General features: G+C 46.5%; 1 protein-coding gene across 9 annotated transcripts in view; it reads left to right on the top strand.

Moving 5' to 3' along the window:
• Positions 1 to 244: 244 nt before the first annotated feature.
• The window catches only part of ARHGEF28 (Rho guanine nucleotide exchange factor 28), a 137,959-nt gene continuing 111,844 nt past the window's right edge, over positions 245 to 26,359 (top strand). For 2 of the 9 annotated variants that reach the window (XR_014880340.1, XM_085212838.1), the window contains exons 1-2: positions 245 to 418; positions 8,295 to 8,338. Coding sequence is in view for 8 of the 9 variants with exons in the window: in XM_085212838.1 (XP_085068964.1) it covers positions 8,306 to 8,338 (33 nt within the window). In the remaining variant the exon portion in view is untranslated. The remainder of the gene's footprint in view (positions 419 to 8,294; positions 8,339 to 26,359) is intronic. The other 7 variants (XM_085212839.1, XM_085212837.1, XM_085212830.1 and 4 more) reach the window with 4 other exon arrangements.

The following is a 26,359-nucleotide window of genomic DNA, read 5'->3' as shown; positions in this document are numbered from 1 at the left end:
GCATCCCATACCCGACCCTACATCTCCCCTCCTCCACTATCTTCGCTCATGAAATACGTTGTCCAAATGGGCTTGGGAATCAACACCATGTAATTGAGAACAGCTAAAGAAGCCGCAGCAGCCGGGAGCAGGCCCGTCGCTCCCGTCCCCGACGCACTCCGGAGCGGCGATGCAGGGCTGGGCTGCTGCCGACCCGTCCCCGCGCGCCGCGGCCGGGAGAGGGCAGCGCAGCGCTCCGAGAGCCGCCCGGGGCCGCGCGGGGCTCCCCGCGGTGCCGCCGCCCTCCTGAGATCGGGGGCGGGCTGCCTCCCGCGGCCGCCCCGTCCCGGAGGGGCAACGGCCTCCGTGCGCGGGGCAGCGGCAGCGCCGCTTCGTTCGGTCGCCCCGCGGGCAGGCGCGGCTCGGGGCGGCTCAACAGGTAAGCGCACCGCGGCACCTGCTGCCCGGCGGCACGCGGCCCGGCGGGGCTGTGCTGTGCTGCGCTGTGCTGCGCTGTGCTGCGCTGCTGCGGGGCTCCGTTGGCGGCCGCGTCTTGGGAATCACAGAATCACAGAATTGTAGGGGTTGGAAGGGACCTCTAGAGAAAGCTGCGGCGTTCGGCTTCTGGAGTCCCGCAGTGGAGCGGCAAAGAGTGTATATGTAACTGTATACTTATGTATCTATAGATATATAATTTTTATATGTAGAGAACTCTACCTATGTCTCTGTTTCTTTTTGTTGCTTATTTTGCCCTCTTATGCTGCTGTAGTCTCACTTCTCGTCTCTAACAAGGCATCTCGTTTTACAAGCGTTAGCCTTTCTGAGTCAAAAGAGATTTAAAATTGTTTCAGTTGAAGGATGTAAAAGAGAAGTTTTTTAGCGGTGCAGTTCCAAGCAAGCAGATCCTGAGTGCTTCTTTGCACTGTTTTGTTCCATGGCACTGTTGTGTGCAGCTTGGAGCTAGGCAAGTTTTCAAACTGGGACTGTGTTTTTATGCTGAAAAAGAAGACAGTGAAAGCCTTCATTTTTCTGATTTGCTCCTGCCTTTGCATTTGATGCGATGCAGGAATGGAGGCATGGCGAGACACACAGATGCGATAAGAAGCTAGCAGATGACAAATATTATTTATTTTCTCTTTTGTAATTTTCTTTCTACTGTGCTTTGAAGAAATACGATTTCAGGAGGCGTTTGAGTACAAGAGATTTTCCCACCTAGCTGGAAAATGATTTGTGTTCTGAGAATTTAGTGTGAAAACTCACACTAGGAAATCGAGTGAAAAAACCAAGTAGTTTGGAGTTTTTCTAAAGCAGGATTTGAATACTGAATGCAATGAAGAAAGAGCTCATGTAAGTAATATCTGCTGTGATACTCCTCTGGCCCTCTCAGTTGATGTCTAAATTGGACATTTCTGCCAAGATCTGGTTATGTAACGTCACACGGAAGTATTCTTTTTCTCAGTCTGAAGCTGCTGCTGTTATTCAGGAGAAGTTCCTATTGTTCCCCCAAGAATAGTTGCTTTGTGGGGCTGCTTGGGAAGGAGATGGTGTGTGAAATAGCTCACCATGCTTCCGATCTCAATAACACGCCGAACAAGAATTTGTACCAGGACATAGGAAGGATGGCCTATGAGTAACATAGTGACTCAGAGGATGCAATTTGAATCGTTGGCTCTGCCAGCTGAAAGCCTGCTCTGCACGGCCTCACACTGGGCAGACAGCACAGTTTATGGATGGGGAATATGATAAACTTGAGGCAGGTGTGTTTTCTATGTGTCCCTCCTGCAGTGCTCCAAGTGCTCACATACTGCCCAGAACGGCAGACTGCAGGTGTGTCACAGTGGAAGTTTGTGCCTGAGTTTCTCTGCTGTGTTAGCTTGAGTATCACTGCACCTGCAGCATCTTGTCACCTCTCAGGGATACTTCTTGGAATTTTCCTCAAAGCTGTCAGTGAAGTTCTTCAGAAGTTACAGATTTTTGATTAACATCCCACTGACAGCTAAGCTGTGTGTTTTGGTTGTATCTTTCAGGCTCAGCATCATTACAGTGGATGCTGTTAATAAGCAGTACTGGTCAGGGGGAAGGGGTCACCCTTCAGACTGGAAGCTGCTTCCATAAATATCAGAGTGATTTCTAATTCTTTTTAGTTTCAAAGAATATATTTCTTAACAACGGTAGAGTTTGTCGTGCCTTGCACATTCAGCAACATAACAATGGGATGCAGTTTCACTAGCAGAGTTGTTCACACACTGCTTACAATATGATCCAAGTACCAAGAAATGGTCCTGGGGAGCTCAGTCTCTGTTAGTGTGGTGGCAGCTTGAGAGGAGGCTGTGTGACAATACGTGGGGTACATTTGGCTGGAAAAGAGTCAGTGAACAGAGAGCTGAACCGTGGCAGTTCTGTGCATCATCTCTTGTGTGACTGTGCCCCAGCTGAATCAGATTCAGCATTGCTGTTGTGCTTCTGGTTTATGCACAGCTGATACTGGAGGGGGAGTGGAACTCATCTGCTGCAGCTTCAGGCTCTCACACACTTTGAAAGGTTAAAGAAGACTTTTCTACAGGCAAGCTTTGTAGGAGGAAATGAGTTACTGAAGAGTTGTGAATTTGAATAAACCCATTAAAATTTTCAGACAATGTTCTCTTTCACTTTCAATTTTCAGTTTGAACAAGGGGGAGAGAAGTGTGCAGTTTCCAGCAAATACATCTAAACAGTCTGGCAGTGTTTAGTGTTACAGAGTGCTTCAAGTAGCTGAATACATGAAGGTCACCCAAACTGCCTTAATTCTGCTCTGCTGCCACCCTTGGAATAATCAGAAACCGAGAGAGTCTTGTCTCTACAGAGCAAGCTGAGATGTACTTTGGCTGCTCCTGATTTAAATAAACAGTGCTCTCAGGGCACTAATTCTGGCTGTTGATGAATGTGGAGTGGAAATTACAGAGGTATCATTGTACACACCATATGTCCCCGAGCTCTTTTCCTTAGTTGCAGCACTGCGGTGATGGTCGGGTCTGAGCAGTGATGAAGCATCACCAGTAGCACTGGAACATGTTTAAATGCATGTGTAAAGCCCACATTTCTGGTTGACTTCGTTGCTCCCTTCCTAGTGAGTAGTGCACCTACCCCGTATAAATCCTTTAATGAGTTCCTTTTTCCTTTCAAGCATTACGGCTTCACAGCACAGAAAGGAGTGGCTTTTAAGCCATTGAAAAGCGATTTTCTCTGTCAAAACTGACATTAGAGGGAGGTGAGAGATATCTGGCAGTGGTATCAAACAGATTCTAGTTTGTTTTAGAGGCCCTACAAGTACCTTTGCTTTTCCTTTCGTATAAGACAAATATTCTAAGGCTTCTCGGGTTTCTAAAACCTGGCACTCTGTTTCGGCTTTAGCTAAAATGAAAATGCTGCATTGAGAAGTTAATAGAAGAATGCATAAAGAGCACGTTTTGCCAACCTCAGAGAGGCACTTTTATAGAGAAGTTCCTATTGTAAAATTCAAACTTTTAAAAGTTTAAAAAAACTGTGAACTTCTGCAGAGAATCTTAATATGTTTTCTGTGCTAATGGAAAATATGGTTAAAAAAAAAAAAAGGGTAGTATGACAGTCATGAATCAGGTGATGTTTTTGGAAGATTTAAGATTTTTTAAAGCCTCAAATAGTTGGAAAGGGAACTATTAAGAAAGGTGTTTAATTGCATTTCTTCCGTTCATTTGTTTCAAGAGCAACTAATGTTTGGTGAAGTAATCAACACTAATGCAAGCAGCTTCATTAAAAATGTAGTAGGCGAGGGTTTCTTTTACTTGTCAATTTGAACACTGTTAGAAGGAAGTAAAAGTGCTTGCAAAGTGCTGGCTGAGGGTTTTGCTTTGTCCCCTCCCTGTCCCCATCATGCTATAGATCTTCAATAAAGCTAAGTGTAAGATCCAGGCCAAAAAACTTGACTGTAGATGCAAATCTCTGTATTTTGGAACGTAGCTCTTAGTATGGGTACAGTTAAGCTCTCTACTTTTTTCCTTTTGTTTAAGTCTTCCAGGGCCTTTTAATCAGGCCCAGAGCAAGGATCATTCTGTACTAAATCAGATCTGATCTCCGTGCAGCAGCACATTTGTTGGTCCTTAGGAAGAAGTGGGTGAGCCTTGAGGTATACACATGCATAACATAACTCAGAAGGAACCTATAAATCTGAAAATACATTGGATTCGTTTGATTGCTGTATTTCTTGAGAGGAAGCAGTGCGAATGAATATTATTAGTGAAACTGGCTAGCTTCTTGAGCACCATACTGGAGTATCGAAAAGTATTAAGCTGTGAGATGTATAAACACATGTACAATAGTTTGTATTCATCTTAGAGGCTATCTTGGGGGATGATATAGCATCAAGGCTCCTATGAACTGCAATGGTGATGTGTGATGGACATCCAATGGAAGAGGGGTAGATGGAAACTTTCTTACAATGCTTATGCTTCCAGACTCAATAAGTTGCATGTTTTGCTTAGAAGACAATGCTGGATTGTCCAGCATTGCAGATGATCCTCAGGGAATTCCTGTTTGTCTTCCAGTGGACTCTGTGTGTCTTTTGTGTTGCTCCTGTTGATGAGAAGATGATTTGCTATCTTTGAACTCCCAGCCCTTGTAGATGTTGAAAGCCATTTTGGATGGGGTCCTGGGTAGCCTGATCTGGTAGGTGGCAGCCCTGCCATGGCAGGGGGTTGGGGTTGGATGACTTTTAAGTCTTTTCCAACCCAAGCCATTCTATGATCCTGTGATTCTGTGATAAGTGTTACATGGAAGAGAATTATGGAGTGCAAACTGCTGCTTATGCTTTGCAGCACTTCTCTATGCTTACCACAGGGTTTTCACAGCAGCAGCTGAGCCCGTAGTTCAGTGAGGTCCATACCAGAGCTGGATTACAGGGCAGCATCGAGGCCTGAGCCCAGTCTTCGCCTTCTCTGTGTATTTTTTCCACAGTTAGATGCCTTCTTTGAAGGGAAAAGAAGATGATGAAATTCCGAGTGGGAAAATATATTGCTGTAGGATCAAGAAGTGTCATCTTCTGCTTAGGAAAAAACTGATGATGATACACAGTAAGTGCCAGGACAGCCAAATAGCAGTAATGGTGGTGGCTGAAGGGTCACCTTTTCAGCAAGCAGAAATGCCTTTCCACTGAGGTTTAGATAATACTTCTCTGTATGTAATTTCTTTGATGTGTAAAAGAAAAAAAAAGAGAGTGAGCAATTTGATAATGAGAATCTTTACCATTAAAGTGCAGTTAAGTTGGAATACAGATGGAAAACAGAAATGTCAGGAACTTTTTTCTTCTAGACTTTCTAATATGTCTTGATAACTGGGAATACTGTGATCTATAATCCTGAAATTAGTAATGTGTGATATATGAGAGTCCCACAGTTAGCAGCAAATAAAGAAAATATTGGGAAAGCACAGGAGGGATTATTTATGCATTTTTGGAAAAACAAACAGATAAAATCACAAAACTTGCTGATACCCATCACAACAACCCTGTGCTTATCAGGAGACCAGAAATAGCATTTGACGCTAGACTTACGGAGAGACTGTAGATTTAAAAAATAAAATAAAATAAAAGGTTGTTAATTTTATTTTCTAGATCTTTTGTTCTGTCTTGCATACTTACTTCTACTGGGATGAAATGCACACCACAAAAAATGCTTTCATTAAATTTACTGCTAATTAGAATCAACTTGGAAGCTGACAAAGTATTGTTCTTTGTTTGGCTGAATCCTGCTTCTGCTGCAGTAGATGTGAGGCTGACATCTATGTGCAGTGCCTGAAATTGGACCTGCCTGTCGGCTCTGTCAGAGGAACAAGTCAGGTTGTGTGCTGTGCAACACTGTGTATCCAGTGTTTCCAGTTTGGCTTGGGGTCTGAGCCTGCTGCTCAGGTTCAGGCTTCTCCTCAGCACCCTGGAACAGCTGTGACACTGGTGAAAGTGCTACAGGAGGAGCTGAGCAGCCCTTCACTGTACAGGCAGGGTGCACACAAGTCCCATTCAGCTCCTCTCCTGAAATGGATTGCACAAGAGCAGCTCCATAGCCAGAGCTGAATATTTCCTCCCTACGTGCATCCTCCTCTTCTTCCTGCCCCTCCCAGCCACTTCCAGTAACCACAGCAAGTTACAGCAAGCCCCAGGCAGAGGAAAGATGTGAGGCACTTGTATAAAACCTTTTCTCAACAGCTGGCACTCTGAAGAGTGAGAGGAGAGCAGACAAATTTTGTATGGACGCAGGAAGCAAAACAAGCGTTAGGTATGCTTTTGTCTCCAGTAAAAGCCATAATAAGATGACTAGTATTAAAAACACTGATATTTATTATACTGATTATATTATATACTGATAAAATATTTCAGAGTGGTTCTTGTCAGTGTTCAGTATCTCATGTTTTCAAAGAGTGCAGTACCGATTGCATCATATGATGTAAATCTTAGGTCTGCTCATCCACTCAGTACTGAGCTACATACCTGGTGCTTCAGGATGACCTACACCCAGAGGGTTCACAGGATGACTTAAGTGAAGAATGGAGGGAACTGGAGTCAGGACGGCATCAGATCTGTGAATTCTGTTTGCAATATCCAGTAAAAAAGGAGCCTGTGGCACTGCTGATAATGGTAATACATCGAGGGAAGGGTGAAATTAAGTCTTCCCAGGCATGCTTGCAGCACAACGGGCGAACTGGACTGGGTGCTTGCCTTGCTCATCCTTTGCAGAGAAGGATGCAGTGCACATCTGTTGATGCTGTGGAGGTCCAGCAGGTCATATGAATGAAGGAACCTGCAGCAGGTCTGCTCCTGCTTTCGTGGCATAACGATTTGATTGTGTTCACGTTTTCTTAACAGAGGAGATGGTAAAGAGTAGTTTGGATGTGCGCCTTGAAAGAGGGACAGCATTACAGGTGGAGGGATTTTATACAGCATGCTGGAGCAGTGGTGTACACACAGCTGGCTAGCATATCTCCCACTTCATCCTGCCATTAAACGATGCTCTCTCTGTCTGTAATCTGTGTGTCGCAGTAGTTGTGAGTTGGTGACAGGTGTGGGATGGTAGTCAGAGAGATTCATCAGCCCTGTAACATGACACTTGAGAAAAGCTCCACCTTAAAACACTCTTTGCAGCCGTAGTGCTGTGGTTCCTTAGTTTCACTTGTAGCTGTGTTTCCTTCTGTGGAAACAGAGCTGTGCTTCCTAAGGCTGCATTCAGGATGCTGGTACTGGAAACTGCTCAGCTTTGTCTATGCCTGTTAAAGCGAGACACACTGGAGTCTGTTGCGGGGTTCCTCCTTCGGCTGCCGAACATAAGAGCCCCTCTGTCTGCAGCTTGCTGTTAGCTGGGCTGGGGTTTGTTGAGACCCTTTTTCTCGCTATATTAGAGTTTCATTTTCTCTCTCTTTTTCCTCCTTTTTCATGTATATATATTTTTTTCCTGGTGGCCAAATGTTTGTGGCCAAGCATTTCTCTTTTAAAACTATTTAATTTTTGCAGCATGTCGGAAGGGAACTTCTGAAATCCTATCTGGCTCAGAGCAGGCCGTACCTATGTGCTAACCAGCAGCGTGCTGCACAACCGTGAACCCTGCTGTTCTTAGAAACTGTTCAGCTGTGAAAACAAGGCCACATCTGAGCAGCAGCCTCCTCCTGAGTGAGACAGGAGCTTCTTGGGACCTTGAGTGGAAGAAGACTTGTGTGTAGTTGCTGGGGCCACCTTGCTGTTTTAGAGACATGGTGTTGCTTCTGGTACACTTTCGTTGTTTGCTAGGAATGCTGTGCATAGGGTATGAATGCTGAGGGTGTAGCAAGTTTGAAAACATGTCAGTATTTTGCTGTTTGGGGTATTAAAGGCAACCTGCCTTGGGGATATCTGTTGTGAAGCTGCTGAAATACCTGCCCCCGTTGCTTGGGATACTGGTGTAGAGTAAAAGACTGCTACAGCTGCAGATCAGCCTTTCAATTCCTGTCTTTACCTCTGGAGATAAGGAGTGCTGCAATCTCCCGCTCCTCACTTGCTGGCACTAGGAATATCTCCACCATCAGGCTCTGCTATCTGTGACCTGTTTTGTGTACTGTGCCCATAGTGTGAGCAGCACACTGCCTCCTCCTCCAGCATCATCCCTCTGGCCTTTCACTCTGCTGGGGAGCCTATGGCAGCAGGACATTGAGCAGAGCATTGTGCTTTCTTTCACTAACTCTGGAAAGACGTCGACTTAGTTCACAGCAGTAAATGGGATTCAGTGGTGTTGATGCCTCCTGATTTGGTGTGTAATAATTCCACTGGTTTATTCTCTTTCTAGGTGCTGTGACAATGGAGCTAAGCTGCACTGAAGTTCCTCTTTATGTAAGTCCTGCAACATCTGTCCTGGGGGGCATTTTCCTTGGCTCATTCTAACATAGCAAAAGAAACCAAAAACCGCTTTCTGGCTGTCTGCGACCTTCGGCTGCTAAACGTTGCTGACAAAAGCAAGCATGTGGGGGGATGGTGGTTTTCAATATTGCAGATACATTCTCTGAAATAAAATTATTGTCTCTCTTGGATAATATTTTCCTTCTTCGGTGTTCTCAATTGCAGTTTGCAGAAACTGTTACTGTCTGTGGAGAGTAGCACTTCCTGGTTACAGCTTACAACTTACAGATGCTTTTTCCCCTATAAAATTTCAAATTATCATTCTTTCCATTTCCTCAAAGCAGAAAAATATATATAGAAAAAAAAAACCTAATAGGTTGAAATTGGTAATAAAAAGGATTTGTTTTTCCCATGGAATGTGAAGTGACTGGACATAACAAGTGAACAAGAAGAGTTCAAAATTGTTAAAAGATGTGAGGATGTGCAGTAGTTAAACTTAATTTACTGAGATAGCATAGTGAGCATTGAAACTTGGGCAACTTAATGACTATTACTAATAAACTAAAATTTATCTTTTTTTAGCTTGATCTGCCTTACTTTCAATGAGAATGGTAGCAGGGGTACATGAAAATCCGTGTGTAGGACAGTAGTGGAAAAGTGTGAAGCAGTGGAACAGGTTGCCCAGTGTGGTTGATGCCCTATCCCTGGAGACATTCAAGGTCAGGCTGAATGAGGTTCTGAGCAGCCTAATCTAGCTGCAGGTGTCCCTATCGCAGTCCAATTCCATCGAGTTGGACTAGATGGCCTTTAAGGGTCCCTTCCAACTCAAACAGTTCTATGATGGATACTGGGTACTGACTGGGGTGGATGAAAAGTTTAGTATAAGATGAAAGACAGAAATTAAACAACTAACTGCTTATTGTGATAAGGATGGAAATGAAGCTGTGCAAATAATTTGTACCCTGCAGTACTGAAAGAACAGTTTGCTAATTCATCCTGAAGAATTTGCATTGTGTTTGGCCATTTGGGAGTGGGAACCTCAAGCTGGAGAAAATTAAGTGCAGCATCTGTAAAGGTGGGAGGGAGATTTGTGAGACCTGCTTACACATTGTCAATACTGAATTTGCACATCTAATATTTTGTGTAATCTGGTCATCTGAATGATGACTGTCTATTTTTTTTTGTTGTGTAAGACTGAATGTATCCAGAAAGCTCAAAGACTTTGCTGAATAATATGATTTTTTGGGGGTAACGTAATTTAAAAATGCTCTATGAAATTATTCCAGTTCAAAAATGCATTATTTTGATACACCTTTTCTTATATATAATTTTTGTGGCAGCAATACAGTTAAAATCTAATTAAAGCACGCATAAATGTCATGATTTAAAAAACAAATGGTAGTGAAACGGAAAATTAAATATTTCAAGCACATGTTTTTCAGTTAATTTGAGGAGCTTGCTTCCGGCTTCTAGACAGCGAAACACTAGTAAATACATCCAAAAATTACTCTTTATAAACCCATCTAATTTTCAGGATTGACTAGCCAAGCAGAAACTGATACTGATATCTCTTCTTTCAAGGCTAATAATATGTTGCTTTGAGAAGTAAAACTTAAATTTTAAATTATGTTTATCCAGTTCAGTCTGCAAGGGCAACAGCAAACTCAGTCTCTTCATTTTATAGCATAGTAAACAGAGTATATAAAATAAGACTGAATTGCCTTCAGGCAGCTGATGACTTCGTTATAGATGGCAGAAAGCATATCTGTAAACTATAAAAATATTTGATGGAATACTTTTCAGATATCACAGGTGTTAAATGTAGTTGTTGCTGCTGTTGAAAGTGATTGCTCATGAGTAAACATGAAAATCCTTCCTTCTTACTTACTGGTAGATGTCAGTTAACATTACTGCTATATTTATTTTTTTTTAAAGAAGTATTGTTGATCATCAGCACTGATCTTTGACATTGGCAAAGAAATGTTTTGCTGCCATGGGGTAAGCAGACTGTGGGAGCAGTCAACTCTGGAAAAGTTTGTGAATTACTTTTTACTAAGAGCTTGATAAATGTTTCCCTTGGGAGCAGCAGAGGCAAATAAAGAGATGCAGAGTTTTGTAGGGTAGTCACATCAGTTCCCTGTGGACGCAAAGGGGCCTCATCTCCCAAGAAGTTTCTGGAGACTGTGTTTCAATTCTGTTTTCAAAGGAGTATTTGGACGTTAATACTGCAGGAAGGAGCAGAGGCATGGTCTCCCAGCTGCAAGTCTCAAGAAAATAAAACTTCCATTTGGCTCTGTAGAGTATGTTGTTTCCTAGTTCCCAGAATTAATTTAGGTCCTAAGATATCTAGTGCTCTTGCCTACGGCCTCTGGAGTCAATTAAAAGAGCACAAGGGCAAAGCATAGTTAACTTCCCTTATGTTCTGCTGTACCCAGTTTGTCCCTCCAATTGATTCAGAATCCCAGAGTGGCTGAGGCTGTTGGGCTTCTGTGTCCCTGTGGCCCAACGCTTGCCCAAGCAGAGACACCCAGAGCAGGGTGCTGAGGGCCTCGTCCAGGCAGATTTTGAAGATCTCCAGGGAGGAGATCCCACTGTCTCTGGGCAGCCTGTGCCAGGGTTCAGTCACCTACACTGCATAGAAGTGCTGCCTGAAGTTCAGGCGGAATGTCCTGTGTTCCAGTTTGTGCCCTTTCCCTCTTGTCCTGGCACTGGGCAGGTGCCATCCTCTTTGCATCCTCCCTTCAGGCATTTATACACCTTGATGAGTTCTCCCGGAGCCTGCTCTTCACTCAGCTGAACAGTCAGCCTCTCATCATAGCAGAGCTGCTCCAGTCCCTTCATCATCTTGCTGACCCTCCATTGGACTCTTTCATGTATGTCCATGTCTCTCTTGTACTTGGGGGCCCAGAACTGGACACAGCACTCCAAGTGCGTACTGTGGCTTCACCACTGGAATCACCAGTGCTTGAGTAGAGTGGTAAGAATCAGTTTTGTTACATGTTGGCAGTGTTTTGGCTAATACAGCCCCAGATAGCATAGTCTACTTTGCAGCGTAGGCACCCCTCAGTGCTGCGTTGTACTTGTTTCTGGCTGAGGTTTCATTTTCACACTGTTAGAGCTTCTTCAATGAAGTGTACGTTGCAAGGAGAGAGGAGTGTTTATATATTCACTGATAGTGCAAAACACTCTTACAGATCTTGAGGGTCCATAGGGTTTTCCTCTGGGTGGATCAGGGATAGCTGAGGTTAGGACTTAGCACTAAACTGCTTGAAGCTACAGAGCAAATCAGTGCCTTCAGACTGTCCCACCTTAGAGTGTGTCAGTGCTTCTCATTGCCTGGCCTGTGTTTCAGAGTGCCAACTGTATGAAGCTTTCTAGGCTTCTTTCCACCCCTGATGCTTTCCTCTCTAGTGTTTTTCCTTGTCTTTAGAGTTCACACAGTCCAACCTGTTCTTTGCTTGTCCTGCTCTTTACTTGTTTGGATTGAAGATTTGCTCTGAGTGGTGTGACACCTGCTTAATTCCTTCTGTTTTAGGAGCTTATGTTCTCTATTACTGCCATAATGTCAGTAATGCCTGATGATCTTTGTAGTGCACATGGTGTAGTTCCTCACAATGCCCTTTTGTAGCCAAGAAATGTTTAAGTTCATCACCTCAGACCTCCTTTGGAAAGGCAAGTGCAGCCAAGTGCCTAAAAGCCAACACAAGTATGGTGAAGTATGCTCTGGTCCAGGTTTCTCAGACCCTCACCTAGTGCTTGGATGAGGCAGCATTTTTCCCCTGTAGCTTTCAACTTTTAGCCTTTAGAAGTTAAGTATGCCTGTAGGAAGAGCATTATTATGTGTGGTGGTTGGCTTTGTTTTGACAAGTGAAAACTGCTTTTAATGCAAATTGCACGTGGCATACCATAGCTCAGGTGCATCCCTTCTTATGTAAGGTACAAAAAACACAAGCTCAGCTGCTTTGGGTGGAGAGAGACAGGAGTACATCAAGTATCTGCTTTAGACCATGGCTTGGCAGAACTGTGTGTTGACAGCTGATCGTAAGAGAGGTCCTCAGGAGCTGTGCCTCCAGCTCTGTCCTCTGGTGTGTGTGGTTCCACAGGGGAGAGCTAGGTACCCAGGTCTTGGTGGCAGCAAGGGTGGAAAAGTGAGTAAGGTGGCTTTAACTGGTCTTCCAGCTGGGTGTGCTGTGAGCAGGAGGAGATGGTCATGTGGCTTGCTTGCCTCACAACAGCCTCCCTGCATTAACTGCTGATCTGGAGCTTGGCTTCCTTCAGAGATGAGTGCAAAACTGGAATTTAAATACTGTTCTGGGCAAGACAGAGGCTGGCTGCTCTTTTATCACATGTAAATACTTGTAACCTGTCCCTACAAAGGCACATCTGATTACAGCCTACCTCATTTGATTAGCTCTTGGATCCGTGCTGTTTTATTTCCTTGGTATTGCATCACAGTTTTAAAGCTCTTTTAATCTTACGATGCCTTTTGTGTAGGAACGTTTGTGCAAACACTTGGCCTACAGCCTGGTTTGTTAGCATCTTTATCATTCATCTGCAGTGTTTTTATTCCTCGAGGATAACCTGAGGCTCAAGTGAAATCACAGCTGCTTATTCACAGACAGCTTGGCAGTCAAAAGTATCTAAATACAGAAAAGAGAAGATAAAGTGAAGGAGGGGGCCTACTTCATATTGGGGCCCAGAGAACAGCAATGTTGAATTCCTGAACTAGATTTTAAGGTTCTTCAAAGCAAAAGCTTACATACAACAAATTAATGACTTGGTTTTGTGAGGGAAGGAAACATGGTGAGACAGAATTAATTACAAATAAGTTCATTTCATAATCCATTAAGAAAAGATGGAAACCAGCAGGTTCTGGCCAAGGAACGAAGCAGGGAAGCTCTCTCCAGCCAGCAACTGGTGTTCATCCTGCATTTCACCCCAGCTGGCTTTTTTTAAAGTAACACCAGTACCATGTGCACAGCAGTAGTGTGAAGGGGAAGAGTAATTACAGATTTTCATATTGTGTATGTAACATAAAATACTTCCAGGTCAGTTTCAGAGCATGAATGCCTGTTGTACAGAAGAGTAAATTAAAGACAAAAGTTTTAGGTTAGGAGTCAAAGTCTTCTTGAATGGTTAAAAAGCAGAGTAGTTGAAAGTACAGTTTGAAAAGAGGGTTTTAATGTAGATCTAGGAATTGGATTAATTTTGTATTCTCTCAGGAACTTCTATTTGTCTCTGCTGGTTTTACCTCAAAATTGAGATTTTTCCAAAGTGCTGGGTGTTAGATAATGTTGCCTTAGTTGAAGGCAATGGTAAAGTGCACTCCGATATTCACACAACCTGAACACATCTGAAATTTTTCAGCTCTGCAGTGAGCTCCATGCAAAAAGCAATAAAATAAAAAAGATTTTATTTGTAATCTGGTAGTTTGTCTAGGAATAATTTGAGTATATGTATCTTCTGCTGGAAAATGATCAGAAGTCCTTAGGTAGAGGGAATTTGAAAACACTTAGTAAGGCAGTTAAAAAATTGTGAATCGTCTTATTTGGCAGGAAGAAATTCCAAATAGTTTTCTAACATACAGTAATTGCATATCTAACTACAGCCAGAGGGACAGATGAGCTGTAAGCATTATCTTTACAAATGCATGGGTTTCATCTATGTGAGAACAGGGAAACAAAATTAACAGAAATAATTCAACAGTGTCTTCTGTTTTCTAAATGTGATTGGCATGAAGTTCAAACTGGTCTGGGAATCCTCTGTGGAGTTGCTTGTTGGAAGTAGAAGGTGGCTGCTGGGCCTGTAGCATTGCTTCCGAAGTGAGCAACTGATGGTCTGTTTTGCTAAACTCTGCCTTCCCTGTGCTTCCAAGCTGAACTTAGAAGAGCTGAGTGGGAAGGAGGGGTTAGTTTCCCTCAGTGGAATATAGCATTTTGGTTTTTCTGCTTTGCAATATGCTCAGTCTCTTCTGGCCAGGAATGTAGAGAAAGAAGCCAGCTTCTGCCCACCTTACTGTCCTGTCCTTTCTTTTCTGTGGGAACAGAAAAGCTTTGTGCTGCAGCAGTGTTGGCTGTATCTGGGTCACACTCTGTGTTCAGCCAGCCTGAAATCACTGTTCTACTAGACAGTGACTTTGTAACACAACAGAGAAGTGTAGTTTAAAATTTAAACGTTGGGCTTCCAGTATGTGTTTGCTTGTGCACAGGGCTGTGTTAGCTGGCCTGGTCCAGCACTGACCTGATTCAATGAGTGCTTTGCGGTTTGACCCATGTAGCATGGTCAGGTCTTCTGTGGGCAGCTTGGTTGGAATGCACACAAAAGGAGGTGCACACAGGTTGGTCTCTGCTTCGATGTGTAGCTGCTGCCACAGTGGGACTCATGAAATACATGTGAAACAATGGGGTCTATTTTCAAATGTGTGGAAGAATAGATTGGGTATTTCAAAGCATGTTCATCAGCAGTCAAGAGTGTTTTTTTGCACCCAGAGTGTATTTTTTTCCCTCTATTTTTTCGTCTATGTGCAATCCTTAGATGATGACAAAGATGTTGAGGAGAGCTGGCTACTCTTCTAGGATGCCTTTCTGAGAGCACAAGAGCTCTCCATCTCTCTGAATAAGAAAGCAGGCAGAGGAGGTAGGAGATGAGCAAGGACCTGCTGGGCATACTGAGGGCAAAGAAAGGTGCGTACAAGCTCTGGAAACAAGGGTGTGTCACCTGGGAAGAAACAGGGATGCTATCCATACTTGCAGATGTGGGATCAGGAAAGCCAAGGTGCAGGCAGAACTGAAATTGGCAAGGGACGTGAAAAACAATATGAAGATATTCTACAGGTACACTGACCAGAAGAGACAAGCCAAAATGAGTGTACCTCCTTTGATAAATGTAAAAGGAGAACTGGCTTCAATGGATGGAGAGAAGGCTGAGGTACTCAATGAGTTCTTTGCCTTGGTCTTCACTGGCAGCCAAGATTATAAGATTTCTCACATCCCCGAGCCCTGCATCCCTAATCCTCTTTGTGGGAACTGGGGCGGTAAATTCTCCCCCACTATAAGGGCAGAGCAAGTCCGAGACCACCTCATGAGACTGAATATGTACAAGTGTACGGGGCCAGATGGCGTGCATCCCAGGGTTCTGAAGGAGCTGGCTGAGGTGGTTGCTGAGCTGCTCTCCATCATATTTGGAAAGTTGTGACTGTCAGGTGAGGTCCCAGGTGACTGGAGGAAGGGTCACATCACTCCCATTTACAAGAAAGGGAGCAAGGAGGAGCCGGGGAACTATAGGCCGGTGAGTCTCATCTCTGTGCCTGGGAAGATCATGGAACAGATCATCCTAGATGACATGCTTGATCACATGAGGAATGAGCATGTGATTCGAGACAGCCAGCACGGCTTCAACGGGGAAGGCCATGCTCAACTAATCTGGTGACCTTCTATGATGCAGTGGCAGCATTGGTGGATAGGGGAAGGTGACTGATGTCATTTACCTGGACTTGAGCAAGGCCTTTGACATGGTCCCCTACCACATCCTTATCTCCAAATTGGAGGGATGTGGATTTGATGGGAGGACTATCTGATGGATAAGAAACTGGTTGAAAGGCCGCAAACAGAGAGTAGTGATTAACGGTTCTGTGTCCAGGTGGAGGTCGGTAACGAGTGCCATCCCCAGGGATCTGTCTTGGCACCAGTGCTCTTTAACATCTTTATCAATGACACTCATGACAGAATCGAGTGCACCTCAACAAGTTTGCTGATGACACCAAGTTTGCTGATGACACCAAGCTGAGTGGTGCGATTGACATGATGGAAGGAAGGGATGCCATTCAGAGTGGAAAGGTTGGAAAGGTGGACCCAGGTGAACCTAATGAAGTTCACCTTGCACCCCAAGTGCAAGGTTTTGCATTTGGGTGAGAGGAATCCCAGGCGTTTATATAGACTGGAAGGAGCAGTCCTTGAAAGCAGCCCTGCAGAAAAGGACCTAGGAGTCCTGATGAATGAAAAGCTTAACATGAGCCAGCAGTGTGCTCTTGCAGCTTGGAAAGCAAATGGTATCCTGGGCTCCATCAGAAGAGGGGTGGCCAGCAGGGACAGGGGGGTCACTGTCCCTCTCTGCCCTCATGAGGCCCCATCTGGAATATTGTGTCCAGGTCTGGAGCCCCCAGTACACAAAAGACAGAGAGCTGTTGGAAAGAGTCCAGAGGAGGGCCACAAAGATGATCAGGGGGCTGGAGCACCTCCCCTATGAAGACAGACTGAGGGAGCTGGGCTTGTTCAGCTTGGAGAAAAGAAAGCTGTGGGGTGACCTTATTGCAGCCTTTCCATGTCTAAAGGGAGCCTATAAACAGGAGGGGAGTCAACTCTTTGAAAGGGTAGGTAACAGCAGGATAAGGGGAAATGGTTTGAAGTTGAGAGAGGGAAGATTTAGGTTGAATGTCAGGGGGAAGTTCTTTACTATGAGGGTGGTAAGGTGCTGGAACAGGCTGCCCGGAGAGGTTGTGGATGCCCCATCCCTAGAGGTGTTCAGATTGGATGGGGCTCTGGGCAACCTGCTCTAGTATTAAATGTGGAGATTGGTGGCCCTGCTTATGGCAGGGGGGTTCAGGAGCTTCATGATCCCTGAAGGCCTTTCCAACACAGGCCATTCTGTGATAGCGTACAAGTACATGCTCATATAGTGTCAGCAAGAATAGAGTTCTAATGTCAAACAAAACATGAGAATATTTGTTTACTTTGAATTTAGGTTTATGTGTCTATATTTTTATATTTTAACTTATTTTATGTTAGTCATAAAATCATAGAATCATATGAATTGGAAGGCACCCTTAAAGGCCATCTAGTCCATCTCTCCTGCAGTGAACAGGGAGGCCTACAGCTAGGTCAGGTAGTTCAGAACCCTGTCCAGCCTGACCTTGAGCAGCTCCAGGGACAGGGCATCCACCACCTCTCTGTGCCACTTCTTCACCACCCTTGTTGTAAAAAACTTCTTCCTCAGATTCAATCTAAATCTTTCATCCTTCAGTTTGAAACCATTTCCCCTTGTCCTGTCACAACAGACCCTGCTAAAGAGCCTGTCCTCTTTTTACTTGCAGCCCTTCTTTAGGATTTATTTATTTTGAATTGTCAAATGAAAAAGGTGACTCCTTTATTTTAATTAATGGATGCAAGTCAGAATGAGAGTTAATTTCTTTATTAATGTACCTTGTGGAATTCTTCTGACCTCTGTATGTAAAAAAGTTCATTTCCAGGCTTCTTAATTCCTGCATGTGTTTTTATACACCAACATAAATTGTGTAGTCAGTGACAGCAAAATACTGAATGGTATCTCCAAGACAAATCAGTAAGAATGTTAATGTGTAATATGAATGGCACTGTAATTCTAGAGAAACTTTTTATTTTTCTCTTTTTTTTTTTGTACTTCCAGTAAAGGCATACAGCCTATTTTTATTTGTATCCAGCAGTTTCCAGATGATGATGCGTTCTCTACATATACTGTTTACTTTGCTGTATTGGAGGCTGTATGGGAGGCTGAAGACATTTCTCCACTTTACCTATTTGGTTGTGATGTTGCACTAAACACAACTGTAAGGTTGCTAATGACAGGTTAAAAAAATCATAGCCATATGATGCAAAGTGCCGATTTGGTATAAACTTGCTCTGCTGATTCAGATTATTTAAACATGTGTGTAGGTTAGTTCTGTGCCAGCAGTCACATTAGGTGTTGTCTCTTTTCCTGCTGCTGCTGACATACAGTGGGCATAAAAAGCAAAGTGTAAACTGTGTATTCTGTGCTCTCAGTACACAACCAAATGAGATTGTGTGCCCATGCCTGTTACTGATGTGGCGTGATGCATGGTGACTTGCAAATGGTCTTGCTGCCAACTCTGTATTTAAATAAGAGATTACTGTCCTTTCAGGCTTGTCTTTTAAATAGACTGAAAAAAGCAGCTTATCGCTCACTAAGCTACACTGAAGGAAAAATTAGTGGATGCTTTTTCTTTTGACTCATTCTGTTCATTTTTACTATTTGCAGTCATTTGGGGACTTTCTTGCTTTTGGCTGAATTTTGAGTTCCAGCAGCCAAGCCATAGGGGAAACCATCTGCTTACTTGTGATGATATAAAGTGTCTGAACTTCTCAGTTTGGCATAGAATATAGTTCTGCAGTGGATCATTGTTTGATTTATAGTTATGTGCCTCTTGATCTTCTTTTATGAGTTCAGTAACCTCATACTGAACTACCATCACTTTATAGAACAGTGCAGCAGCATAGCATGGAAGTCTTAGGAGATACCTGCACACCAGGCTTACGCATTTATGCCTGCATTTTTGCTGCATGGCATAACGCATATTGTGCTCAGCTTCTCTTCCAACCTTGTTGAAATGCAGGCTCTTACTACTTTTGTTCTTGACGTCTTTGTTTCAGATAGCACTTTGCAGCGGGGTTGAAAGCAATGCAAACAGGAGTATCTGACAAAAATGAAGAGGCTGAGGAGAGCATTTTGTTGTAATGAGATGATGTCACAGAAAATAAGGAACTGAGGAGCACCTTGGTTTTTTTTACATGAATCAAATTAATTGCACCCATAAGTCTAAAAACATGGTTTTTTTCAATGTGGAAAATGTGAGAGATCATTTAGCAGTGCAGAACAGCATAGAGATGTGCAGACAGATAAATGACATAACCTGCTACCACATTTGTTCATTTTAGTGAAATTGCAGCTTACATGTAAACTTGGGAGGAAGCAGAGGATGTGAATAATTTTGCAGCACCAGCTATAGGAAAATGCCTTTTCCTGCAGGTTCAGAGACTCCCATGACAGCCAACATACTCCAGTTTGCAATTAAGGGAGGAACATTGCAATGAGTCTGACTGAAAAGCCATGTAGTTTAAGGCTTGATCTCCTATTAAAACCTGACAGAACAAAACACTACCCTTTACCTCCTCTCCTATTCAAAATAAATAAAAAGCATCCAGCCCAAGGGGCATTAACCTCTGTTAGAGATCAACTTGTGTGTGAGAACACTGGTACAGAAGCAGAGACTGCACTGAATTATTTAGTATAGCCCTCTGGCATGTCCCTGGCCATTACATTTCGCCCTGTTATTGTGTGCCAAGGCCAAGAACTTATGAGACCAGACATTTCAGCTCCTTGAAAGGCTGAAGCACTGCCAGCTGTGGAGCAGGGAGAGACCAAGCAGGAACTGCCTTGGTCGAAAGAAGTTCCAAGGAGTGTGCATGGGGTGAGGGCCTGCAAGGAGCTGGATGGCAGGTGAGACAAAACCTTTGTTAGGGAATATCTCCAGTAGTACGCTTCCCCTGACCTTGCATTTTCCCTTGAAGGAGTAAACTTCTGTCATCTGTTAGGACATAACTGAATGCTTTATTTTTTGCAGTTTATTTGGCCAAGTGAACTAGTTGATATTCCGTATTAAAAGAGGTCTGTGTGTTGATCATCATTAAGGAATTTCTCTGTTAGGGCTTCTGTTCTCAGGGTTGTGCTGGGACCTTGCTAGAAGCATCCTACAGTCAGAGACCTCAGTCAGCCCCTTTTTTTATAGCTTTTCTGGCAAGAGCTGAGAGCAGTCAGCAGGACTCACTCCTGCTGTCCTACCCTGAGGAATGCTGCTGGGAATGAGTGAGGTTCTCATGGTGTTGCTCGAATTTTCCCACTGTATGTCAGTTGAGGATCTGGCTGTTCTCAAAGCACCAATATGTGCATATTTGCCTTGAATACAAATGCCTACAATGCCTACAATGTACACTTCTGGGCAATGCGTAACACTGTTTTAAATATTAGTGTACCATTGTGTGCTGTGTCTCCACTCTCTGTGGAGTTGCAAGTGTTGTTATTATAGATAAAAAATAAATGAATTACTTCTGTTCCTCCTTATTCTCAGTAGTTCAAGTGGGAGAAATGATTTTTCTTTTGTTTACTATGTTATTAGATATACAGATAAAGAGTTATGTTAGATATAAAGAGTTAATGCCTACAAAGAAATTTTTGGCCCTTATCTCCCATTTTATTTTCAATTTGCTCTTCCTCTGCAGCCTTGAATTCTATTGCACTGGTTTAAAATAGGTCTTAGACTTTCTCCAGTAAGTCAGTCGTATTTACAGCAGTCTGCTACAAGACCTACCTGGTGAATGTTACAGAAACACCACTGAACATTAGGAAAGGCACACTTTCTACTTTGCCCATGTGATTTATGACTTAGGTAATTTCTTCTGTGTTAAACAACCACTGTTGTATTAAGAGTTTCCCTATTGCTGCTTTGTCATCTTATCATCATCACAGAATAATAGAATGGCCAGGGTTGAAAAGGACCACAATGATCATCTAGTTTCAACCCCCCAGCTATGTGCAGGGTCACCAACCACCAGACCAGGCTGGCTTTGAATGCCTCCAGGGATGGGGCATCCACAACCTCCTTGGGCAACCTGTTCCAGTGCGTCACCACCCTCCATGTGAAAATCTTCCTTTTAATATCTAACCTCAATCTCCCCTGTCTCAGTTTAAGACTATTCCCCCTTGTCCTACCACTGCCCACCCTCATAAACAGCCATTCCCCCTCCTCTTTATACGCTCCCTTCAAGTACTGGAAGGCCACAGTGAGGGTCTCCCCCTCTTGGAGCCTTCTCTTCTCCAAGCTAAACAAGCCCATTTCCCTCAACCTTTCTTCATAGGAGAGGGGCTCCAGCCCTCTGATCATCTTAGTGGCCCTCCCCTGGACCCACTCCAAGAGGTTGACTTGTTATTAGACAGTGCTTTAACATCTACTAAAACAAAACAAAACAAAAGAAACAAAGAAAATGAAAAAAAACCCACTCAATTAGTTGTCTCTGAAATTTTGTTATGGCGAGGATCTGCCCCAGCACGGTCTTGACAAACCAAGCATAACCAAAGACTTATTATTTATTTTATTTATTTTATTTATTTTATTTATTTATTTATTTTTTATTTTGCCTCCCGGCTGGCGTCACAGCCCCAGCCTGCTGACCTTGGCTGGCTGGCTGGAGTCGTGGCCCCTGTCTGCCCATCTTGGCTGGAAGGCTGGAGTCGTGGCCCCTGCCTGCCGGCCTTGGATGGACAGCCTGAGTCGTGGCCCCTGTCTGCCTGCCTTGGCTGGCTGGCTGGCTGGAGTTGTGGCTCCTGGCTGCCCTGGATGGATGGCTGGCTGAAGTCGTGGCTCCTGCCTCCCTGCCATGGCTGGATGTCTGGAGTCGTGGCCCCTGCCTGCCCGCCCTGGCTGGCTGGCTGGAGTCGTGGCTCCTGCCTGCCTGCCCTGGCTGGCTGGCTGGAGTCATGGCTCCTGCCTGACTGCCCTGGCTGTCTGGCTGAAGTCGTGGCTCCTGCCTGCCTGCCTTGCTGGCTGGCTGGAGTCATGGCTCCTGCCTGACTGCCCTGGCTGTCTGGCTGAAGTCGTGGCTCCTGCCTGCCTGCCCTGGCTGGCTGGCTGGAGTTGTGGCCCCTGCCTGCCTGCCCTGCCTTGGCTGGCTGGAGTCGTGGCTCAAACCTCCCTGCCCTGGCTGGCTGGCTGGAGTCATGGCCCCTGCCTGCCAGCCCTGCTTGGCTGGCTGGAGTCGTGGCTCAAACCTCCCTGCCCTGCCTGGCTGGCTGGAGTCGTGGCCCCTGCCTGCCTGCCATGGAGTGCTGGCTGGTCGTGTCCCCTGCCTGCCTGCCATGGCTGGCTGGCTGGAGTCGTGTCCCCTGCCTGCCTGCCTTGGCTGGCTGGCTGAAGTCCTGGCCCCTGCCTGCCTGCCATGGCTGGCTGGCTGGAGTCATGTCCCCTGCCTGCCTGCCTTGGCTGGCTGGCTGAAGTCCTGGCCCCTGACTGCCTGCCTTGGCTGGCTGGCTGGAGTCCCGGCTCCTGCCTGCCTGCCTTGGCTGGAAGGCTGGAGTCTTGGCTCCTGCCTGCCTGCCTTGGCCGGCTGGCTGGAGTCGTGTCCCCTGCCTGCCTGCCTTGGCTGGCTGTCTGGAGTTGTGACCCCTACCTGCCTGCCTTTATTGGCTGGCTGCCTTGCATCACAGCTAGTGTTCTGTTGTCAGGGTTCCCGTTTTGATAGCTGTTGGCAGGGAGATTGCTCATGACATCGTAAAGCCATGGCAGTGTGTCCCTAAGAATGTCCCTTGAGAACCAAAACATGGCTGTATTGGGTGACTGGTTTCTTTGTCCAGACAGTTGCCGTTTGTCACCAGTGGGATTCTGCGGGGCTCCATTGTAAGGCCATTTCTCCTTACTGCTTTTACTGTTGATTCCAATAAAGATCTGGAAATAGTATCAGTCAATTTGTGGATGATGCTAAGCTGGGAGGAGTGTTGACCTCCTTGAGGATAGAGAGGCCTTGCACTGAGATCTGGACAAAATGAGGGTGGTCCCCATCTGCACAAAGAAGAGCGAGCGCTGGGTTCTGCACCTGGGATGGGGTGCCCCTGGCTCTGTGTGCAGACATTGGTGGTGAGGGGCTGGAGCGCAGCCTGGCAAAAAGGGATCTGGGTTGATGGCAAATGGAATCTGAGCCGGCAGTGCGCCCTGGCAGTCAGAAGGGTCAACCATACCCCGGGGTGCGTCAGGCCCAGCACTGCCAGGCGAGGGAAGCGGCTGTCCCGCTCTGCTCTGCGCTGTGCGGCCTCACCTCCAGCGCTGGGTGTAGGCTTGGGTGCCACTACATAAGCTGCTATTCGAGTGTCCAAAGGAGGGCTACAGAGGTGGAGAAGGATCTGAGGGCACAGTGTTTGAGGAGCAGCTGAGGTTCCTGGGTGTGCTCAGCCCAGAGCAGGGCAGGTTGAGGGCAGCACTCATGGCGGCTGCAGCTCCTCACAGGGAGCGGAGGGCAGCGCTGAGCTGTGCTGCCTGGTGACAGCGACAGGGCCCGAGGGAACGGCATGGAGCTGTGCCAGGGGAGGGGCAGCTGGGGGTTAGGGAAAGGGTCTGCACAAGAAAGAGGTGTGTATGGAAGGGCTTCCCAGAGCAGTGGGCACGGCCCCGAGCTGCTGCAGATGGAGGACTGTCTGCATTTGGGTGGTCCTCTGTGGAGCGAGGGGTTGGACTTGATAATCCTTGTGGGTCCTTCCAACTTGAGATATTCATACAATCATAGAATCATAGAATGGCCTGGGTTGAAAAGGACCACAATGATCATCTAGTTTCAACCCCCCAGCTATGTGCAGGGTCACCAACCACCAGACCAGGCTGGCTTTGAATGCCTCCAGGGATGGGGCATCCACAACCTCCTTGGGCAACCTGTTCCAGTGCGTCACCACTCTCCATGTGAAAATCTTCCTTTTAATATCTAACCTCAATCTCCCCTGTCTCAGTTTAAGACTATTCCCCCTTGTCCTACCACTGCCCACCCTCATAAACAGCCATTCCCCCTCCTCTTTATACGCTCCCTTCAAGTACTGGAAGGCCACAGTGAGGGTCTCCCCCTCTTGGAGCCTTCTCTTCTCCAAGCTAAACAAGCCCATTTCCCTCAACCTTTCTTCATAGGAGAGGGGCTCCAGCCCTCTGATCATCTTAGTGGCCCTCCCCTGGACCCACTCCAAGAGGTTGACTTGTTATTAGACAGTGCTTTAACATCTACTAAAACAAAACAAAACAAAAGAAACAAAGAAAATGAAAAAAAACCACTCAATTAGTTGTCTCTGAAATTTTGTTATGGCGAGGATCTGCCCCAGCACGGTCTTGACAAACCAAGCATAACCAAAGACTTATTTATTTATTTATTTATTTATTTATTTATTTATTTATTTATTTATTTATTTATTTAGCCTCCCGGCTGGCGTCACAGCCCCAGCCTGCTGGCCTTGGCTGGCTGGCTGGAGTCGTGGCCCCTGTCTGCCCATCTTGGCTGGAAGGCTGGAGTCGTGGCCCCTGCCTGCCGGCCTTGGATGGACAGCCTGAGTCGTGGCCCCTGTCTGCCTGCCTTGGCTGGCTGGCTGGCTGGAGTTGTGGCTCCTGGCTGCCCTGGATGGATGGCTGGCTGAAGTCGTGGCTCCTGCCTCCCTGCCATGGCTGGATGTCTGGAGTCGTGGCCCCTGCCTGCCCGCCCTGGCTGGCTGGCTGGAGTCGTGGCTCCTGCCTGCCTGCCCTGGCTGGCTGGCTGGAGTCATGGCTCCTGCCTGACTGCCCTGGCTGTCTGGCTGAAGTCGTGGCTCCTGCCTGCCTGCCTTGGCTGGCTGGCTGGAGTCATGGCTCCTGCCTGACTGCCCTGGCTGTCTGGCTGAAGTCGTGGCTCCTGCCTGCCTGCCCTGGCTGGCTGGCTGGAGTTGTGGCCCCTGCCTGCCTGCCCTGCCTTGGCTGGCTGGAGTCGTGGCTCAAACCTCCCTGCCCTGGCTGGCTGGCTGGAGTCATGGCCCCTGCCTGCCAGCCCTGCTTGGCTGGCTGGAGTCGTGGCTCAAACCTCCCTGCCCTGGCTGGCTGGCTGGAGTCGTGTCCCCTGCCTGCCTGCCATGGCTGGCTGGCTGGAGTCGTGTCCCCTGCCTGCCTGCCATGGCTGGCTGGCGCTGAGTCCTGGCCCCTGACTGCCTGCCTTGGCTGGCTGGCTGGAGTCCCGGCTCCTGCCTGCCTGCCTTGGCTGGAAGGCTGGAGTCTTTGCTCCTGCCTGCCTGCCTTGGCCGGCTGGCTGGAGTCGTGTCCCCTGCCTGCCTGCCTTGGCTGGCTGTCTGGAGTTGTGACCCCTACCTGCCTGCCTTTATTGGCTGGCTGCCTTGCATCACAGCTAGTGTTCTGTTGTCAGGGTTCCCGTTTTGATAGCTGTTGGCAGGGAGATTGCTCATGACATCGTAAAGCCATGGCAGTGTGTCCCTAAGAATGTCCCTTGAGAACCAAAACATGGCTGTATTGGGTGACTGGTTTCTTTGTCCAGACAGTTGCCGTTTGTCACCAGTGGGATTCTGCGGGGCTCCATTGTAAGGCCATTTCTCCTTACTGCTTTTACTGTTGATTCCAATAAAGATCTGGAAATAGTATCAGTCAATTTGTGGATGATGCTAAGCTGGGAGGAGTGTTGACCTCCTTGAGGATAGAGAGGCCTTGCATTGAGATCTGGACAAAATGAGGGTGGTCCCCATCTGCACAAAGAAGAGCGAGCGCTGGGTTCTGCACCTGGGATGGGGTGCCCCTGGCTCTGTGTGCAGACATTGGTGGTGAGGGGCTGGAGCGCAGCCTGGCAAAAAGGGATCTGGGTTGATGGCAAATGGAATCTGAGCCGGCAGTGCGCCCTGGCAGTCAGAAGGGTCAACCATACCCCGGGGTGCGTCAGGCCCAGCACTGCCAGGCGAGGGAAGCGGCTGTCCCGCTCTGCTCTGCGCTGTGCGGCCTCACCTCCAGCGCTGGGTGTAGGCTTGGGTGCCACTACATAAGCTGCTATTCGAGTGTCCAAAGGAGGGCTACAGAGGTGGAGAAGGATCTGAGGGCACAGTGTTTGAGGAGCAGCTGAGGTTCCTGGGTGTGCTCAGCCCAGAGCAGGGCAGGTTGAGGGCAGCACTCATGGCGGCTGCAGCTCCTCACAGGGAGCGGAGGGCAGCGCTGAGCTGTGCTGCCTGGTGACAGCGACAGGGCCCGAGGGAACGGCATGGAGCTGTGCCAGGGGAGGGGCAGCTGGGGGTTAGGGAAAGGGTCTGCACAAGAAAGAGGTGTGTATGGAAGGGCTTCCCAGAGCAGTGGGCACGGCCCCGAGCTGCTGCAGATGGAGGACTGTCTGCATTTGGGTGGTCCTCTGTGGAGCGAGGGGTTGGACTTGATAATCCTTGTGGGTCCTTCCAACTTGAGATATTCATACAATCATAGAATCATAGAATGGCCTGGGTTGAAAAGGACCACAATGATCATCTAGTTTCAACCCCCCAGCTATGTGCAGGGTCACCAACCACCAGACCAGGCTGGCTTTGAATGCCTCCAGGGATGGGGCATCCACAACCTCCTTGGGCAACCTGTTCCAGTGCGTCACCACCCTCCATGTGAAAATCTTCCTTTTAATATCTAACCTCAATCTCCCCTGTCTCAGTTTAAGACTA

The sequence above is a fragment of the Meleagris gallopavo genome, chromosome Z (assembly GCF_905368555.1).
Source record: "Meleagris gallopavo chromosome Z, MGAL_WU_HG_1.1, whole genome shotgun sequence".
Lineage (NCBI taxonomy): Eukaryota > Metazoa > Chordata > Aves > Galliformes > Phasianidae > Meleagris > Meleagris gallopavo.
This window is presented reverse-complemented; position numbering and strand designations above follow the sequence as displayed.